General features: G+C 31.8%; 1 protein-coding gene across 1 annotated transcript; it reads left to right on the top strand.

The window, feature by feature from the left end:
• Window positions 1-1689: 1689 nt before the first annotated feature.
• LOC132732665 (uncharacterized) lies at window positions 1690-21887 on the top strand (the record flags this gene model as incomplete). The annotated part of the gene is made up of 5 exons (XM_060719137.1): window positions 1690-1790; window positions 16692-16796; window positions 17169-17417; window positions 21097-21174; window positions 21752-21887. Coding segments are annotated over exons 1-5 (626 nt in total), but the record flags the coding sequence as incomplete, so codon positions are not given.
• Window positions 21888-22181: the final 294 nt, after the last annotated feature.

Here is a 22181-nt window from a genome sequence, read left to right as displayed (position 1 = left end):
CAGTTTATACAAAATATATTTTTGTTAGTTATTCAGATAAATATAATATTTACTTAAGTTCACAATTTTTTTATCGAAATCCCGTAATATGACATAATATGATTCCTTTTAGTTAAATTATTTGTTCTATGGTTTTGATATTCACAATATTATGATGACATGTCAAACATCGTTTGTAGCAATTAAGCAAATTATGTATAAACCCTGGGATAATTAGATAAATGCGTTACCGATGAAGCATTGTTTTAAATGTCGTGGTGAAACAGAAGTAGAAAATATGTTATGTTTTTGTAATTTCATCATTAAAAGTACAAAATATTTATTTGTATAAATGTCAACACTGACACAACTGGGAAATAATATTTTTTCTGACTATAATTAACTATAATAAATATGTTGATATGTTGCCTAGTTGTTATTTACGGCGAATTTGCAGATTATTGTTACCGTCGTAAATCGGTACGGCAATTTTTTCTTTATTTAAACTATATAAACTTTCACGGCGCATGCACGAGTGACACAAATTTCTTTCCCTATATCAATTCAAGTTTTCTTCTATTCCTCAGATAAATGGACAAACCTCAAAAATGGAAGTAAAAATGAGTGTTTACGTCCAATTTTAAAATATTTTTAGTTAAAACTAATGTGATTTAATTTCGGATAGAAAACACATTATGAGTTATGGTTAAAAAACACGACAAAAAGTAAAAAGAAATGAAAAGGAAAAGAAAATAAGGCACACTATTGATTGCGATATTTGCAGTTAGGGTAAACAGTCCTAAAAAGTGTGGCTACAATGTATCATAATTTCACTGGATAGACTGAGAATACAAAAAAAACTATCTATCTAGCCGTTGTTATATTATAAAAGCAACTGCCTTTAAGTTTCATGGGAATGCTCATTTTAATGTCAAACTAGCTAAAAGGTTCCTATAAAACAAATTACATAATCATGTATCATCTGACATTTAGATAGGAAAACGCAAAATTGATGCCGCCAGCAATCATTCTTAAAATTGTGGTTATGTCTGGTGACCTCTTCAATAAAAACATTAAAAAAGTCTTACGTGTTGCCTCGTACATTTAATAAGAGATTTTATATTTCCGAATCTTAAAGATCGTTCAACATGACATCATTGTTGTGTTTGTGGTATTTATTTCTAACTATTTGGCCTATTCTAGTTGGGTGGTTCAAATAAAGTGCAAAAAATCGTCTACGTCCTGAGCACCGGCTTAAGCAGTAAAAGTAACACTAGAATAACAGTATTTTACAACAGCAACAATAAGCACGAAAGTATATTATTTTATTCAAAAGATATTAAAGTATTGTGTTTCATTCATCTATGTTTATTAATTTATTTATGAAATGACCAAGGAAAGAAGATAGCCAACAACAGTAGATAAGCTATCCAACTTTCTAAATTTCAATATTTTGAGTGCCGAAAAAAAACGCACACTGAGATAATAAAATTGCAAAATGAATATTATGAGAAAATACGTATAATGAAAATGTCAACCTAACAGCTAAAATTAATCCATGTTCATTTATTCATACATCATAAATGATAATTAGATAACTATTATACACTTTCCCAATATGACCGCCTAGTAGGCGGCACATTGAATATTCTGTTTATTACCAAACAGTTTCCTGGAACACGAGTTATTTTGCCAGATGATATTGTTCAAACATTGGGCTAATAATTTGGGCACTTTTCAGTAGACATTCGAAATGGATGGCAATCTTATAGTGTATATAGTTATAGTTGTAATTTTCTTCATAACAACAGGTAAGATTGATTTATTCGTACAAAAATCATATTTAAGTTATAATCACGTTAAATATGTTGAATGAACGTATAGATAGATAGATTTGTTTCGAAATAAAGGTAAACATGTTACATGATAAACAAACACAATATAGATTAAAACAATTACAAATAAATGAATAAATAAATAAGTAAATAAATAAATGAATAAATACTATATTATGTAAAGTTTAACCATGAAATGTTCCCAAAACCAAGGATAACACAAAAAGAGCAAGCTCTTATTTCCATTGTGGTCCTTAGCATTTGGTGGCATGACAAAGAGAGGTATTGCATAAAAGAAAAAAATATCACTAATTATAAGAAAAATCACATTAATGGAGGATATCATTTAAAATTATCACAATTTAAAATGTAAGGTAATGTAAATAAAAAGTCAGTATCACATTAAGAAATAATCATGTGCATATTAAGAAAAGAGTACATTAAAAAATATATATATCACAGTTGTTATGAGTATGTAAGGAAAGAACATGCCATAGATTTCGCTAATCAAAAAAAAAGATAAAGTTTTTAAAGTCTTAATAAAAAAATTTAAAACAAATTTTAAAAAAAAATGAAACAGTAAACCTGAGCCGAAAAAAAAAATTAAAACATATAAAATTTTCTTGCAAGAAATTTTAAGAAAAACACTTACATGCTACTTAAAAAGTGACTTTTGATGGCTACGTTAAAACGATGAAATTTGTTAATTTCTGTTATACAAGTTGGAAGACTGTCCCATAGTTTAGCACCAATAAAACTAAAAAAAATTGACCCGGAACCTTTAACCTTGGGAAGACAATTCCCTCCTTTATTACTCAGTCTGGTGCAATAAGAATGCACAGATTCCTGAGAAACAAAACAATCACTTAAGTACTCTGGGGCCATTTGATTTTTAACCTTAAAAACATTACATAACATGATTTGTTCAACTCTTTTACAAACTGGTAACCAAGTAAGGGATTTAAAATGGGAATGAACTTTAGATATCTGAACTCTGTTTAAACCCATTCATCACACGGCGCGGATGAGACTTTGTCTGCATTCAACGCATGTATAAATACATAATAAAAAATAGTTTTATAGATGTTCATACTATATCAATCACTGTATTATATATATCAAGAGAATATTTTCAATATTTCAAATTGTTTTGGCTATCGACATAACATCAACATATATTTGGCAATGGCAAATATACATGTAAATAATGTATACAAATGCATACAAACTCAATATAATGTGCATTTGTACTTTTAAGAATTCATATCTTGTTTGAGAATGCTCTATGATGGATTTATATCTTGTTTAAGAATTAGCTAGGACGACAGAAAATATATAAAACATATATTTACAATTCGGTATTGAATACATGGAATACTATACACAGAAATACAAAATGACAAAATATATACACATGTATACCTTTCATAATAAATAAGATTTTGTTATACGAATTAAGAAATTTCCAAAGGTTAAAATCTGAATATATCGTCGCCGATGATTATGTCGTATAGCTGGTTGCACAGGCTAATGAGTCATACACGCTATATTCAAAAAGAATGACAAGTCAACATGTGTATACATATATTAAGGTTTTTATTTCATAATGTGCACTATGGAACATGACTTTGATTTATGAATATTATAGTGCAGGATACATGCAGACTGAGCTTATGTCAAAATGATTTATACATGTAACTCTAAAACGTGTGTATTTAAATGCATTATAAAATGTTCTTATGACAGGTTGTCATTATATATACTATTCACAAATGTCCAGAAAACAGTTCGGCTTTGGTATTCCACTCGTACACTTGTGTGTTTGTATTTGTATATTAAAAGTATGTAACATCCGTGAGTTCTTCCTCCGTTATGCGACAACGGTTGATTTGGCGCCTAAGACCAGCGATGTCGAAGCGACGATTTTGGACAGCTGGACACAACGAAGTACCTGAAACAGAAAATTAAAGGTGAGTGATCGTTTATATACCTGTAATTTGCTAATTTTGAAGATGTCAGATCAAGAAATAGCTACAATTTTTGAAAATGTGTCGGATAAATTAGACAATATTTCAACTGTCATAGGTACACAGGGTTTATCAGAAATAGCACAAAATTTTGATGGAAATTCTAAATATTTTAATGACTGGATAAAATCTATAGAAAAATATGCTGTTTTAAAAGGTTTGGATGATAATAAAATAAAATTAGTCGCATTTCAATCAAGTAAAGGGACTGTAAGCGATTTTATATGTAGATATTTGCGTGATAATCATCGTAATTCGTGGGAACAATTAAAAGAAGAAATAAGTACTAGATTTGGGGAAATTAAAGATTTACATCATGAATTTTATCTTTTGAGAAATTTAAAACAAGATTTGGGAGAAAGTGTTCAAATTTTTGGTGAAAAATTTATTAATTGTGCTGAAACCGCTTATGAAAATTATAAACTAGGAGATATTAGTTTAATTGAACTTCAGTTAGTAGAATTGTTTACGGATAATTTAGCGCATAATTATTTAAAACTTAAACTTATGAGAGAAAAGCCAAAAACTTACAAGAAGCAATTACTTGCGCAATGAATGAACAGAATTTCAGAGCTAGATTTTCTGCCAGAGTAAAATTTTCTAATTCTCAAAATCACGCAAAATACAATAATTACAGAGCAAATAATTCTAATCATTATTATACAAGAAATTTTTGCGTGTACTGTAAGAGACCAGGTCACCATGTGCGTTATTGTAGATTTAGGAAAAATGAAATATATTCTGTATTTCACCGACAAAATTATTCACGATTTAGGAAAAATAATAGCAATAATAGTTTGAAATCAAAGATTAAGTGCTGGAAATGTAATAATTTTGGGCATATTATGCGAGAATGTCGTAAACAAAATTTTTACGACAGAAACAAAATAAATTTTCAGGAAAACTAGCAATTTCCTGTCACAAAGGGGTCATTGACAGGAACGATAATATACCAAAATTTAGTATAGCATTAGCTGGAAGCCCTAATTCGTGTTTGATTAAAATAGAAAACTATAAATACAGATCGTTAGTAGATTCAGGTGCTGAAGTTTGTCTTCTGCATCGCAGAATATATAGAAAATTGAAGAATCCCCCTCAACTTATAAAACAGAAAATAAATTTATGTTCAGTTGACGGAAATTATTTACATATAGATGGTTATATAAATCTTAATTTTCAAATAGGGAAAACAGAAACAACTCAAAAATTCTATGTTGTTTCTAAAATGAATAGAAATATTATTTTAGGCCGTGATTGGTTAACACAAAATGGCGTTAGATTATATTTTGATTTAGGCTGCTTAAGAGTTAATAATACATATGTACCCCTCGAAGAAGATATTCATATTGCATCAATTGTTAGATTAAAGCAGGATGTTATTCTGAAACCTCAAACAGTTAATGTGTGCACTGCTAAGTTAAAACAAAATCCAGGCTTGGAAAATGATAAATTATATGAATTAAAAAGTATAGAAACTGGAATGATTGCTTCTGAACCAGGTCTTATGATAACAAATTCTGTTATGAAACTTTCGGCTGATAGAAGATTTCCTATTATGATTGTCAATAATACACATAAAACTATAAGATTGAAACGAGATTCAGTAGTTGCTAAAGTTTCAGAAGTTGAGAGCATTAACTCGGTCACAGAGGCTCTTCAAACAACTTCCCCTCTTAACAACGATTTCGAACGTGACATTCATACACCTTCAGAGCATTTTAATATTGTTAGAGACTTATTAAGGAAAAATAGAAATATTTTCGCAAATAAAGATTCTGAATTATCACAGACAGATACTGTAACCATGAAAATACCAACAGGTAATCATCCTCCAATCAAATTACGCCCATATCGCACACCTTTAAACAATAGAAAATTTATGAGTGACGCAATCGATGAGATGTTAGATGCTAATATTATAAGAAGAAGTCATAGCCCTTATTCATTTCCTGTTGTTATTGTCGGAAAAAAAGACGGCTCCAAACGGTTTTGTGTTGATTTTAGACAATTGAATAAAATTACAAAGCCAACATCATATCCTCTCCCATTAATTGACGATATTTTAACACTACTAGGGTCTTCAAAATATTTTACAACACTAGACATGCGCTCAGGGTTTTGGCAGATACCCGTACATGAATCAGACAAGGAAAAAACGGCTTTTACGACATTCAAAGGACTTTTCGAATATAATGTGGTTCCATTTGGCCTAGTTTCTGCCCCTGGAGTTTTCCAAGAATTCATGTCACATGTCTCATGTTACAAGGTTTAGAGGCATTTGCTGTCAGTTATCTTGACGACATTCTGATATTTTCGAAGTCATTAAATGAACATTTATCACATATACAGACAGTATTTTCAAAACTTAAAGAGCATAAATCAAAACTTAAACTGAAAAAGTGCAGTTTTATTCAGCAACAAACAAAGTACCTTGGTTTTATAATTGATCATGAAGGTAAAAAAACCAGACCTAGAAAAAGTAAAAGCTATTAGGTCACTTCCGGTACCAAAATGTGTTAAAGATGTCAGATCTTTACTTGGTGCTGCTGGTTTTTATAGAAGATTTTGCCCTAAATATTCTAAAATTGTTGAACCTCTAATCAATCTTACAAGAAAACGTGTTTTGTTTAAATGGACAAAAGAATGTCAAGAAAGTTTTGAACAATTAAAGAAAATGTTAACACGTATTCCACTTTTAGCATTCCCAGACCCAAATAAGCCTTATATTCTATACACGGACTCCTCAGATTTAGTGGTCGGAGCATGTTTAAGTCAGAAATGTGACAAATCTGGTATTGAAAAACCTATATACTTCTTATCTCATAAATTAAGTGAATCTCAAAGAAAGTACAGTACCATAGAAAAAGAAGCATTCAGTATTCATTATGCGTTACAAAAATTAGATGTTTATTTACATAATGCAGAGTTTACTATATTTACAGACCATAAACCTTTAAAATATCTTCTAGAAGCACCTATGCAAAACAAAAGAATTCAGCTTTGGGCTTTAAATATTTCTGCCTATAACTGTAAAATTGAATATTTGCCAGGAAAATTAAATTTAATTGCCGATTTCTTTTCTAGACCTCCAGCTGATGATAAAAATGCTAACAAGTCCGATATTGAACTTTATGAGCCTGATATAAATGACAATGCCTTCGAAATAACAGTCTCAAATTCAAGTAATAATTCAAATAATGATAATGTACATGCTGTGAAAACTGATGAAAGCTATGAAGTAAATGCTTTTGATTCTACGCACTTTAATGCCAAAGAAATAGCAAACAAAGAATACCAATTTCAAGAGCCAATTGTAGAAGATATTAAACAATTAGAAAAATTAAATATGGCTTCAGAGCAAGATAAAGATCAAACTATTCTTGAACTGAAAATGTTACTACGTCACGGACAGCCAACTAAATCAGTGCAGAGCAAATATTTAGAAATTGACCAAGTTCTTTATTATCTGTCTAATGTAGATGATAATCCTAATCTTAGATTGTTTGTTCCGCAACACTTAAAACACCTTGTCATTACTCAATATCATTTAAATAATGGTCACCCAGGAACACAGAGGTTATTTACAACAATAAAACAAAAATATTTTTGGCCAAATATGTTCAAAGAATTGTATGAATATGTTTCTAAATGTGTTGATTGTCAGTCACGTAATCTTACAAAAATAAAAGCACCTATGGGCGAAACAAGAATACCAATGTATTCATTTCAGACAATGAGTATCGACGTTATAGGACCCTATGAAAAAACAATGAGTGGTAATCGCTACATTATATGTTTTATTGACCTTTACAGTGGTTATCCCGAGTGTTTTCCTACTGCTGACAAAAGTACTGATACAATTATACATTTACTTTTAGAAGAAATTTACCCTAGATATGCATGTCCATTACAAATTGTCACTGACAATGGATCAGAATTTACAAGTAATGCTTTCAAAGAAACACTTAAAGAGTTAAAAATTGATCACGTGCGTACAACTACCTATCATGCTGCCGGAAACGCGAAAAATGAACGTTCTCACCATGTCATACATGATATCTTAGCTAAAAGAATCCAGGGAAATCTCAAACAATGGGATATTCATCTTAACATGACACTAGCCGCACTTAGATTCAATGTCTCTAGGACTTCAAAGCATAGTCCATTTTATTTGTTATATAACCGTGACGCAATATTACCGGTTGACCTGTTGCTACAACCAAGGCAGCGCTATCATGGCGAAGAGTATCACAAAATTGCATTACAAGAACAACATAATACTTTTCTATCTGTTTATAAGAACCTTAAAAAAGCTAAACGCGAACAAGCTAGCTACGCAGATAAGACCGCAAAAGATATCAAATTTGAAATAGGCGATCCAGTATTCTATAAGAATTTTCGTAAGAGAAGCAAACTAGATGTGAATTGGAAGCCATTTTATAGAATTATGGAGAAAAGGTCACCATTAACTTATATAATAAAAAATCAATTTGACAATTCAACAGTTAAAGTCCATGCAGAACAAATAAGGCTCGCAAATATTAATGACTGGTCAATACCTAAAGCTGATAATACTGGCAGACCAAAAAGAAATGCCACATTTGTAGTAACACCTGAAAATAGCGATACTGATGATGCTTCAGAAATACCAGAATCAGTATTACCCCAAGTTGCTAAGAATGTTAGAAAAGAAAGGTCAAATTCTGATAGTGAAGATGATATTCCATTAGCCGAATTACAGAAACATCTTCGACAACAACAACAAATTTCAAATAATGAAAATGCTCAAAGTAATGTACATTCAGAAGAAATGCAATCGCAGACTGATTCAGAATTATCAGACTCAAATTCCATACAAGTAAATAGCAATCCTCAGTCACAAGCAGCATATAATGCTATTCAGTCAGATTCAATGGCTGATGATAATGATTCAGATAATGAAATGTTTATAAACTCTGTTTCTACTAAAAAGAAAAGTATTGTAAAACCACGATATAAAGTATCTGGTAAGGTAAACACAAAGGTACATAGTAATAATAAACGCTTGAAACCGAATGTTAAAATGTTTTTACAAGGATTAGCCAGTATGCTATAGAACGTTATATTCCGTGTTATATGCTATACTAATTTTCGGTAAATTGACCTCAGGCATTGTAAATAGTTATTATAGAAAGAAAAAAATATATATGTTACAAGAAACGATAATAAAACAAAACAGAAAATTACATTATTTAATCATATATCTTTATATTTTTGGTGGTTGTATTCATTTATATCAATTTTCAACTTGCTTTTATTAGAAATATATCTTTGATTTTTTTATTGATTAAAATGATCGTTATTCGCTATATGTTTATTAATAGATCGGTTAATTAAAATGCATTTTTAAGTAAATGACAGCACTTAATCATGAGTTTCAAATTGATTATTTACTTTATTTCATATTAGAATAACATGTGTATACATACATGTTTCAACTGTCAACGCACAATCATTAAATAAAGTTTAAATTGGGATAAGTCTTATTGTCGAAATAAACTAAAGTTAATAGCTTAGTTAAAACTAACAAAATATGTCTAAAAATCCAATATGAAAAGAAAAATTTTAAATATCAAGTATTACATAAATAAGATACTTACACTTAAGAACATCTTTCATTGGAATTCTTATCCTATGCATTTTATGACAGTTGTCTTGTTGTTCATATATCTGAAACAAAATTATGTTTATTGTATATAATATCTATTAACCGATCTGACAACGGACGAAAATGCAAAATATTGGTCTAACGATCACTTGTCGTCCAGCCAAGACAGAGAGGTGCGAGCGAATTCGCCGGTACAGTAAAACACCGCCTGACTAGAAATATTACAGTCAGCCTCTACGATGCCAACAGTCTACGATGTAAACAGTCTACGATGTCAAACTATGTACAAAAAAAACCATGGAGACACACCTTCTTCGATGTAAAACCATGCAGATATAACCATAAACACCTTCTTCGATGTAAAACCATGCAGATATAACCATAAACACCTTCTTCGATGTAAAATTATATGAAATAAGCGTCTACGATGTTTAAAATACATAACTATGCTGTTACAGCCGTCAACAACAACAACAACAACAAAATTGTGGAATCAAATAAACTTTTGTTCCTGTCTTCAACCAGAGAAGCCGAAAACTTCCGTTTATCAATAGAATGTGTTTTTCTATGTGTTATATAAACTTAAAAACAAAAACCCAGAGAAATACTGATGACAACATCTTATCAAAATAATTATTTGTGCGAGACAAAGATATCCAATATAAATATCACATAAACATTTGCGAGAATCGTGCAACAGCAAACTGTTAATTTAATTATCTTTTACTCAAAAACAGTGCTACATAAATGAAGAATTATAGATCTATCATCACTTTGTTGTATTGTTCAATACAAGACATTCTTTTTACAACGACGAAACAAGAACAGCGTTTACAGATGTGCCGATAAATAATCGAATATAACTTTATCAACTTGTGTATAAAGTCTACGTTTACACATATAAAATACATAAATATCAATTTAAAAGAATCTTCAAGAACATCAAACATTTATGAACAATTATGAGTGTCAATTTAAAATTATACTTTAGAAAGCTACATACCAACGATTTGAAATTCCCGACACGTCACGACGACCAAGCCATACTGATGTCAGCAAGTACCTGTTACAAAAAAATAAACCTGTCACAGGAAGTGTTCAATGCGCATGCATAATACACGTTTTACAGGAAATGAAACACCTGGACATTTTATCAATTATCAATTGTTTATAATATTTTTTACTCTTATCATACATATAATTCTGTTAAATTTTATACCTTAAAGTTTTTCTAATTAATATTCTTAAAATAATTTGTTCTTTGAAAATTGTTAACTTATTTGTTTGTTTTTTATGTTTTCTTGATCTCTAGAAATTAACTTGTTTTTTCTTTTTTTTTTATGATGAAATAAAGGAAAATATTAACTGATAAAAAAAATTTCTAAAAGATTATCTTTACATTTAACAATAATTATTTTTTTACTTATTAAAAACATTACAAAATTGTTGAAGTAAATTATAACTTACCCGACTGCAGTATCCGAAAACTTTTTAAAAAGTGACAAGAAAATATATTGAGCGAATATTTCCGAATATTGTTTCCTAAGGCGTTTTTCTTTTAAAATAAAGTAATAAAAAGTCATTAGATAACATCTCTGACCGGACATCCCTGACCGGATATTACCTTAGGTGATTTTTCTTTTAAAATAAAGTAACAAAAGGTTGATGTATAACATCCTTACCTTAGGGGCAAAACAGATGTCAAGTTGGTTTTAGAAAGAGTTTGAAATGTTTGATATTTAATACTTTGTTTAATTTTTTTTTTTAAATATTTTTTATGTAAGAAAATGAGGATATTTGTCGTATAGCTGGTTGCACAGGCTAATGAGTCATACACGCTATATTCAAAAAGAATGACAAGTCAACATATGTATACATATATTAAGGTTTTTATTTCATAATGTGCACTATGGAACATGACTTTGATTTATGAATATTATAGTGCAGGATACATGCAGACTGAGCTTATGTCAAAATGATTTATACATGTAACTCTAAAACGTGTGTATTTAAATGCATTATAAAATGTTCTTATGACAGGTTGTCATTATATATACTATTCACAAATGTCCAGAAAACAGTTCGGCTTTGGTATTCCACTCGTACACTTGTGTGTTTGTATTTGTATATTAAAAGTATGTAACATCCGTGAGTTCTTCCTCCGTTATGCGACAATTACAAGAAAAATACAAATAAAAACAAAAACAACAACTACAGAAAAAAAAACAAAAAAAAAACGTTATTATGTTTATACCTTTTATCATGGCATTTATTACGCCGTTTTCATGGAATAGCACACAAGTGCCTCATTGATTCCATGATAATCGCCATATGAACAAATCTGCGGATGTTTCTAAATTAGAAATTGTTTGTGTTTTTTTTAAATATACTTAAACCGCTACTAGGGGGAGTGGACGGTAATTTGCATTTTCTATGAACAGGCTCGATCAAACCGAGTCTGTAACATCTTCAAATTTAGCGTTCTTTAGGAATTTCAATTTTTCTCTGTTTCATTGACAACGACGAAGATAATTATTCCTTATAATAAAGACGATTACGTGAAGAGGAGTTTGAATAAAAATTTGGTGATTAAAGGGAAAAGCGTTGAACAATGATAATAAACTTTAAGATGTAGCATTCGATAAATAAGTAAGCTATTGTCGGAAATAAAGAAGTTCACGGGTGAGAAACTATGACCCAGCGGATGGAGTTCTTCTGATAACTTGTCGAGAGTTTTTCTGTTAACTGCCACGAAGTTCGTCGGATATCAAAGAAACACTCGTCAAAAATGGTAATTTTCATTTTTAAAAAGAGTGATTGAGGTGCTAGGTTAAACTTTGATTACTATGCTAGCCTTTATATTGTAGTATATGTCCATTTTTCATCACCTCTTGTTCTGGTAATTTAGTACAATTTCCAATTCATTTGCTCATTCGTACATATTGATACTGACAAAAACTGCGTATATTTTCGTTATTACTCAGAACAACTTGCCTGCACTATACAATGCACTAAACCTACTGACATTTTATCGAACATTTTCGTCAAGATGGTGCAATATTTTGCAGGTGCATATCTAGCGATACTTGATTTATGTTTTATTTGTCACTGACCGATTAACTGAACCTTAACGGACTGAAACATCACATTTGGAATTTTACGGACTCGTTAACAAAATACCACGGACTCGAAAATAAAAACGATTGAGATTAAGCTATTGCTATTGTGGGAAGAAGCGTAACTGATGTCGTATGACAGTTTAACTGTCATTGCATCAAAATTATAAATCTGCGACAGCGTTTGAAGCAATATGAATGCAAATAGGATATGACATTCCTTCAGGTAGGCTAAAGGTAGCGACTGCACGCAAAGACTGGTACATTACGTTAACGCATCTACGTAACAAGTTTAAAACCGCTACAAGTTCCGCGAGACAATTTGGCATAACTAGACAAACCTTTTTGAATAGTTTGAACAAGAATACAAACCCAGCTAGGGCAAGGCTGCCACACGTTTGCCAGATTATTGATCCTCGAATCTTTGGGGACACTGGGCTCTACGTCATTTACATTGTACTCTTGTCCAGTGGGCAAGAGCATTTTTAAGCAACGAGTCATGTTTAAATCTTAAAGTAATAGATAGTTAAGTACGCCGTCGAGGTGAGCGTTTTGCAGATAATTGCTTATTGGGACGGATTCAATTTGGTGGAGGCATGGCTATTGATTTTGTGCGGGATAATGGATGACCGGAAAATAAATCTAGTCGTCGTTCCTGGTAACCTGAATATCCAAAGTATTGACACTGGCCTCTGTCGAATGGTCATTCCTTTTCAGCGTCAGCGTCAAAATTAACTGATGCACGAAAAAGCCCGGCCACACACCTCCCTAGGTACAACGTTAACGTGCAACCATGGCTGACTTGCTAACTTGACAAGAATCTTATCGTGCACGTATGGGATCATTTGGAAGAAGAAATCATAGTATTAATAACATCCATGACCTTACACTTGCCCTATAATAAAGTCAAAATTAAAAGTGACTTACTTTGTATTTATTTACAGTTAAATGTGAATATGTACAGCTGATATTATTACCATAGTGATAAGTGGCTGTATGATACGAATATGAGAAATTTCTCGTTCAAGAATAATTGAAGACGACAGGCAAAAAATTAAGTTACTTCGAGTACAATTTGGATATGATATGGGTTTTTATGACTACTTTTAAAACAAACACGAGACTGCATGAAGTGCGATAACAATTTTAATGTTAAACATGAAAGAAAAATGAAAGCACTGCTAAAGTAATATGATCGGCTCCAAAAATATTTGTATTAATTGGAACATCACATGTTACAAATGCTCGAGGGGCACTGGGCACATTTTATTAGGGGTGAAGTAAATAAAAAAAAATATTTTGATTTGTTCTGTTTGAGGATGGTTCTGGAAACTTTGAAGTTAATTTGGTTACACCCCCATTTATTCAGTAATTTTTTTATCAGAAAACGGTAAAACAAATGAATCTCTTTCCAGAAGTAAATGTCGCCTCTTACGATTGACAGGTCAAAAGACAGTAGAAATGTTAAAGGAATAATCTTCAAACATAGATTAATTTATTCAAAATACAACACAGAACATTGAAAATATGATAAGGACAATATTATAAACTTAACTAAAATGCAATTATAATGAAAGGAAAAAATATATAAAACTGCATTAACATGCTCACCTTAAATTTCACGACCTGAAATCAACAAATAAATAGATAAAAATGAAATTGGAGACAGATGTTTGTTTTCCTCTAACTTTGACCATTTTTCATGTCATTTTTAATTGTTTGAACTAATTTCATATTAATCCGAAGATTTCTGCAATGATCAAGTAGATTTTGAATATGTAATTCCCATACAATTATGTTTTCTTAAATTGAAGTTCAGAATATTTTTGTGTAATTTACAAGCTAATTATCAACTTATCCGCGCATTTTGGAATTAAAACACATGTTAAGTCTGGTAAGGAGCCGTGAAAATGTTTGCATTTTTTTCCAATAAAACCGAGTCTGCAAAATTCAAATAGCCGCAGAATATGGTGTCCCGCAAAATACGTTAACAATCTGGCCGAAAAGAATGTATCGCTAGACATTGAACCTGATAGAAAAACGTCACGTACAGCGAAATTTCTAGAAGTTAAAAATGCTAGGTCACAAAACATATTCGTTGAAAGTATTGTACTTCAGATGAAAGGAAGAGAGTTCGCCGCACAACTTGGCATCCTAGTTCAGAATTTGAATGTCGTAGTGGTGGCTGGTTAGAAAGATTAAAAAGCACTATGGCTATGTCTCAAAAATGTCATCGGTGAGTCAAACTCTGTTGACAAAACAGATAAGGATTTTGAAAACTGGCAATCCAGACTCCTCTCCAATTTGGAAAAATATCGGCCTGATAACGTAATCAATGCAGATGAAACTGCAATTTGCTATCGTGCTATGCCTGATAAAACGCTCGACCATGGTGGAAAAGTGAGAAAAAAAACGCTTAACAGCTACGGTTTGTGCAAATATGAGTGGCACTGAAAAATTGCCGTTGCTTTTCCTGGGAAAATTAGAAAAACAAAGATGTTCCAAAATCTTTCGCACCTTTCCTACTCAATATAAAGCAAACAAGAAAGCTTTGGTGTCTGCGAAATTCTTTAAAACGTGGGTCAGAGAACAAGATGAGAAAATACACAGTGGGCGTTTAAAAGCGTTGGTAATTGACAATTACCCGGCACACCAAAAACAAGCTAAAAATATGCATGCTACAGAGCGTGTCTTTCTTTCTAGTAATTCCACTCAACCTTTGGACCAAGGTGTTATTTTTAAAAAAAAACTTGCACTATAAGTGCACTAAAGGAAGCAGGTTGAAGCTAAAAAGATAAAAGCAGTCGATTTCCACTTCAGTTTTTCTGTCCTAGATGCTATTCGTATGATGCGTCATGCCTGGTCTCAGTTCACAAACACAACTATTAAGAATTGCTATCGTCATAATGACTTTACATCTACTCACACAACAGATGTTGAGTCTGAAGATGGAGCTGATGATGATATTCCTTTGAATCAGCTCGGTAGCATCCTTGGTAAAAGGTTGTCAATGGACGATTACGTCAACATAGTCGATAAACTTCAGGCAACTGAAGCAATGTCTGATAATGACATATTGTCTGATTAAATGGATTATCTCAGTAGATGATGATTCCAACAATGACAATACAAGATTTCGACAAAACACGCGACTGAGGCATGTGACACATTTCGAGCATTTCTTGAATCTATAGATAACAACGACCACATCATTTCCAACTTTTTTGTTTTAGTGGTGTATAATTGAGTAAACATTACTATGTGTCTTTATCACATGAACCTTACTGCCGTATTTCAGCTGTTAAACATCGCTAACAAATTGTTAATTATTAATTTTGAAATATAAAACTCGAGAAAACACAATACATGTAGACATCTTTCTTAGTTTATTTGACTTAAATATAAGGTATCCGTATGTCTTTGGTAAAATTGAGTTTTTGACTGGACAGGTTCAAACCCTCATAATTATATCTGGACATTTTGTTATCACGATATGATTTTACGGTCCCGATAACTTCGAGATAACAAGAGTCGACTGTATGTAAATGAGCAGTGTTACAGAACCGTACTCTACTTTGCCTACTTTTTGAGTTAATGCTATTTGTTCAATTTGTTCAATTTTACACTATGAAATTTGTCCGGGACATAATGTAAGATCTCCTCCAACGAATTAAAATTCATGAATGTTGTGTCACGACATGGCTGTTTTTATGCTTTCTGAAGGGAAACATATAGTCGCAACTTTGTTCTTCCGTCCGAATGTCGTCCGTCAGTCCGTCTCATTTTCTTGTCCGGGACATAACTCTGAGACCAAAAGAGGTATCAACATTATTCATTTTTACACTTTGAACTTTGTCCAGGACATAACACGGAAACTACAAGAGGTATCAAAAAGAATCTTTGTATGTAAATATATATCGTTATTAGAATTACAATGCATAAAAACAGAAACTCTGCCTTGCCTTATATTAGAGTTATTGACCTTTGTTCTTATATACACTGTGAGAATCAAATAGAAAGAAGTTTCTCTGTGTCCAAAATTTGTTGGGGATCATCATTCGGTCCAACCGGCTTTTTTATTTTTCAGAAATGACACAAGAAAAGTTTGTTGAAGAAAATACAAATTTTCTATACTCGGAATGTGAACAGAAGTTGGAAAGAGTACATTGCAAGGCACTTAACATAAGTAAAGGTAAAACATTAGAAAAAAAGATAAGAAAATCATATACATGTATTCTAATAAATTGTTTAAATTATATTTTTTCCAATTGAAACCCATTTCTTTACTACTTTATTTTAGCATAAAACTGCATTTAGCATGTAAGACTTCATTCTAGCATTAGACTTCATTTAAGCATAAAGCATTATTTTAGCAGGAAGTTTTCGACAAAGAAAATAAAAAGTCTTATCTAAGAATTTATTCGACTGATGCGATCGTGTCATAGGAGTAAAAGCAATGAGTATAAACTATATTTTGTTACAATATTTAGTCAATTACTACAACCTCTGTTCATCAAGATGTTTCCTTTGAAAATAATTTCTAATCAAAACCTTTGTAAATCAGTTCCACGACAAAAGCGAAGTCTTTGGCCACCAGGTCCATTTGCAATACCTAGGTCAAGTTATGGCTGTCCCGAATCAGGAAGTCGTGGATGGACAAAAAGCGTTCTATACAGAAAGAAACCTGGAAATAATAAACAGGAAGACCCATTGAACTTGTGTGTTAAACTACGAAATGATACAGAACTAGATACAGAAAAATGGATTCCGGGAATATATACAATTTATAGGATTGGAGAGGAATGCCCAGCAGGTTTGTTTTGATTTCCTTTCATCTAATGTATATATATATATAATATATATATATATATATATATATATATATATTATATATATATATATATATATATATATTCACACATATCTTCACTTACGGGGCCCAATAAATAAGACCGAGTTGAGTGGTATTATTTCATGCAGTCAGTTTTTATATACGCCACTATGTAGGCATAAAATGAACATTTTCATACAACAGAACTAAGGGGTACTAATATATATATATCAACTATATATTTTAATTTTACTATAGGTGAAAACATATTGACCAAATATAAAAACCCCATTAAAAATATATACATTTGTGGACATATATCATTTACTACTTAAACCGGCCTACGGGCACTATGTTAGAAGGGTAGCCTACGCCCCCATACATCGTTTTAAACATGCCAGAGTTGCGAGGCCTTATGTATGCCCCCACATTAAATATAAACCCCACAAGTATGGTCTCAAATAGACCGATGCCCCGTAAATGGAGGAATGTGACTGTATATATATATATATATATATATATATATATATATATATATATATATATATATATATATATATATATATATATATATATATATATATTATATATATTTATATATATATATAACATAATATTCTTTTATGATATAAAGCAATTTTCAATTTCCTAAAATTCATGATATTCACGTCACTATTTAAGTTTCTATCATCGCCTCACCCCCTCCAAACAGTGTGGGCAGAATCCTGAATCCATTTACCAATGTAATGCTTTGGTGCGCTATTCTTTGCAGGTTGACTTAATAAAGCTTGCTAAACATGATGAGAATCCTTGTTGTATCATGTAAAATATGATCAGTAAGGATCTTGGGTAAGGAAGGTGATTGACAGCTTAAATTATGAGAGTTGATAAATATGTTATGTAATGGGAGGTATGTTTCTGTCTCCCAAACCTTTTAGGAAACATGTTGTTTTGCCAGGAGTTATCAATGTGAACCATAGTTGGTATATGGCCGGCACGCTCCGCTTCGCTGCACAAAATGGCTGCCATACCTTAAAAAACTATTCTGGCTTTCACATGTCAAACTCCTGGCGGGATTTGGACGAAAGTTGAAAGGGGTGATCATGTCCAACCCTTATTGTGCATATAGCCTGCATGTTTTCTTCAAAGCACAAAATGGCCTCCAGTGCAGAAAAAAGAAAAAAAAACGTGCCCGCCTTTCACAGGTAAAAATAACAGTGGTGAATTGGAGGAATTGTCACAGGAGTGGTCAGAACCAAACCTTGTTGTACATATCACCTGCATTCTCTGCTTCACTGCACAGAATGGCAACCAGAGCTAGAAAAAGAAAAATGTCTGGTTTTCACAGGTCAAACCTCTGGTGGGATTTACATGCCGCTGTTCCATCCTCAGAGTAGATAGGTGGGAAACATATGTTATGACAAAAATACTTCTTCTAGTTTCTAATTTATTTCGTGATTATTGTGTTTGTGTACACTACGCTATGCATTAAAGCATCTGCTTTCAAATGATATGAAAATGTGTAGTCGACTGAATAATTTTTTACATTGCAAAATACCTGAAACAAGAAACATCATGTACAATAAGACTGGTAAACGCTCAATTAAAAGTGCTTAAATACAGGCTATCATAAAAGCTCGAACAAAACTAGGACAATCTGCTATAAATGTTATTTATTATTTTATATATTAAGACAACAATGAAGTATCTTATGCGACTGTCTTGAGGTGGATGCATAAACTTAAAATAATGGACAAGTATATTAAAATGCCTGTTAATCTGGTAGAAAATTCTACATATATACTTACAAGAACATTCAAGCATATGACTGACAAACAAATGCTAGATTTTTGCGTATCCATAAAGCCAACGTCGCAAGGCTACCAAAAGGGTCAACTCATGCTTCTGAAGAATCACTTGATAGTTAAGCTAACGACTGGCCCATTTGCTAAAATCTGACCAGAAAAAGAAGCCAGTAAAATGCGCTCGAAAATTACTGAAAAGCTTCCTAAATATCACAAATGTTTCTTATGTTGTGACTTGTGATGAAAGCTGATTTTGTTTGTTTGTTTGTTTGTTTGTATCATTTTACGCCTTTTCCCAACAGTATTTCAGTCATATAGGCGGGTAGTTTCCTAACCATCGTTCCTGGAGAGTTACACCAGTACTAGACTACCTTCCTCCGCGCTAAACTACCAAAGCATCTCCCGGGGATCGAACCCACGCCAGAGAGGTAACTGGATTAGAAGTCATCGACTCTAACCCCTCGACCACGGAGGCGGTTCAATTGTTTTACGCTAGTATGCAAGTGGTCCATTAAACATGTTCGTCGACCATGCATTGCCAAGCGATTGACGGGTGTAAAGAAATATTTGTACGTTATTGATGTCAAAACTCTGGAAATGTAGTTCAATATCATGTTTCTAGAGGCCGTTCTGTCACATACAAGTACTATAGAGTTGAAAGAAGAATTGAAAAACACTTCAATAAAGAGTGTCCTTCGACTGGTTTCAAAGGTCTGTATGTTCTGCATGACAACGTTCCTGCACACAAATCATTTACTGTAAGTGCTTTTGTTCGAGAGAAAGGAGTGCCTGTCCTTTAACATTTACCATATTCCTCAGACGAAGCAGCTCTTTCATAGACTGAAGAAAAAAAGTATTGCAGAGATAAAATGGACTTCGGTCGGCTTTTTCTTCGGTTATCGAAAGGCATACCTAAGAAGGACTAAGTTCAATCATTTGAAAATTTGATTAAACGTCTAGAACTTTGTATTTATGAGAAAGCTTTATTACATATTGTCACCCCTCGTAGATATTGGCCATTTTGATAAAGTGCTCGGAATACATGTATATAAGTGATTGGCCTCTTTATTTCAGAACATATTTCCGTTGAAAATCTGCAAATTAAGAGTGATATAAATCCTTTCATAAATCGAATATAAGATATGGTCTTTGAATTAAGTAATGTCCGGAAATTTGTTCATACACCGTTCCATTCTTTCTAATGGCAAAATATTGCTGCATTTATCTATTTATTTATTTGTTTATGACATGCATGACACTTATCAATAGAGTGCTCATGATTATTCAAAATACCGCTCTGGGCCCTGTCAATCAAAAAGCATAGTAACGTTAGGATATGAAGCACAACGATATTTATGTTCATGTTATTTAATGGTATTTCTACTTGCTGCTTATACCAATAATACGTAAATCTACCTTTTTGATCATTTGACATACTATTCAGGTAAATTGACGTAAAATGACTGATTTTCTGGTAAATATGTATACTATAGTTTATAACATTTAAATATATATATATAATACTCGACATGATTGAGCTGTTTCCGATAAAGATGAAAATAACTTTTTGAACAGTCAAACATCTGTTAAAGACCCCATTCGAATAGAGATCACCAAGTAAATGAAGACCACTCTTCAATGCTCTTGATTGGTTAGAGAGAACAAAATAACCCCAAAAATAAAGTGCACGTGTCTTTAAAAGCTATGTTATGTATTCCTCTTGGATGACCATTGTTCACAAATTTGTTTTACATTTATCAGTTTATATCTTAACCCGCAAAACCTTGAAAAGTACACTCAGTGTAAGAATGAAAAATAAACAATCAGAGAAATGTGAATACATTATTTTATTCTAGGTTTTAGAGAAAGCACAATACGAGAATCCTGTCTTGAATATGATTCATTTGGACCTATTCCAAATATTACAGAAAAAGGTATGTCTTGTTATCCTAATAACTTTACCACAAAGTGCAAAATTTCAGCTAACGTCCATAAAACATTTTGTCATGAACAACAGCTGCTTAATGTAACTTTCAGAGCATTATGGTAACTCAGTGATTCAGATTATTTTATTTCTCAAGCTTATCTGATCATGTTACAAACAAACCTTTTATAGTAGGATCGTTGTCGAACACCAGCAACTGTCGAAAACAGGATAAAATCTATTATATGTGTTAACATTAAAAAGTTAATGCACCTGTGTCCTTGCATAAACATCTGCAGATTATTGAACGCATTTAAAACCTTAGTCCGCAGTGTGAAGGTTTAAATCAGTCCAAATGCTTCTGCAGGTGTGAATTCACGAAAAAGGGAGGATTAGCGCTATTCTTGTATAAAAGTTTTATTCCTAAAATAATGTTAATTGTTCATTAGTTGTGCTTACTGCTATAATTATGACATTCATTTGCATTTAATCAAATATGCAATTTTGTCAATATATATATTAAGAACAGGTGAATTTTCTTATGGTTTTTCTTTGCGTGTGGGTTTTCTTTTACATTTCTATTTCAGAAATTGAAAAGGAAAAGATATTAGAAATAGGCACTTGCAAAAAGATCGGTAATAGTTTGAAGGGAAACAAAAGGGGAAATAAGGCTACATACAGAATGTTAGAAACGTCTTTTATTGTTTTAAAGGTAATGGCAATGTAAATAAATTCTCTTCTAATTGATTGCACAACATTTTGATTTTACCCTTGTATTTTATCACCATATGAATATTTTAACAAATAATACAAATTTCAGTGCAATTGATGAAATAATTGAAACTAAGATTTTTATGTTATCAAACAGAAATGGTGAAGCAGATACAATTGTACTGAAACAAAATCATTAGAATAAATTAAGAGTAAAGGTTACTTTATCAATGACAAATAGAATCTCTTTTAGTGGTACACCGCTAAACCATATTCGTGTATATAAAGGTCTCTTCTAAAAGTAAC

Source organism: Ruditapes philippinarum, unplaced genomic scaffold (assembly GCF_026571515.1).
Source record: "Ruditapes philippinarum isolate M1 unplaced genomic scaffold, ASM2657151v2 ctg14716_1_1_1_1, whole genome shotgun sequence".
Taxonomy (NCBI): Eukaryota; Metazoa; Mollusca; class Bivalvia; order Venerida; family Veneridae; genus Ruditapes; species Ruditapes philippinarum.
The sequence above is the reverse complement of the archived record's forward strand: the minus strand, read 5'-3'. Positions and strand labels throughout refer to the sequence as shown.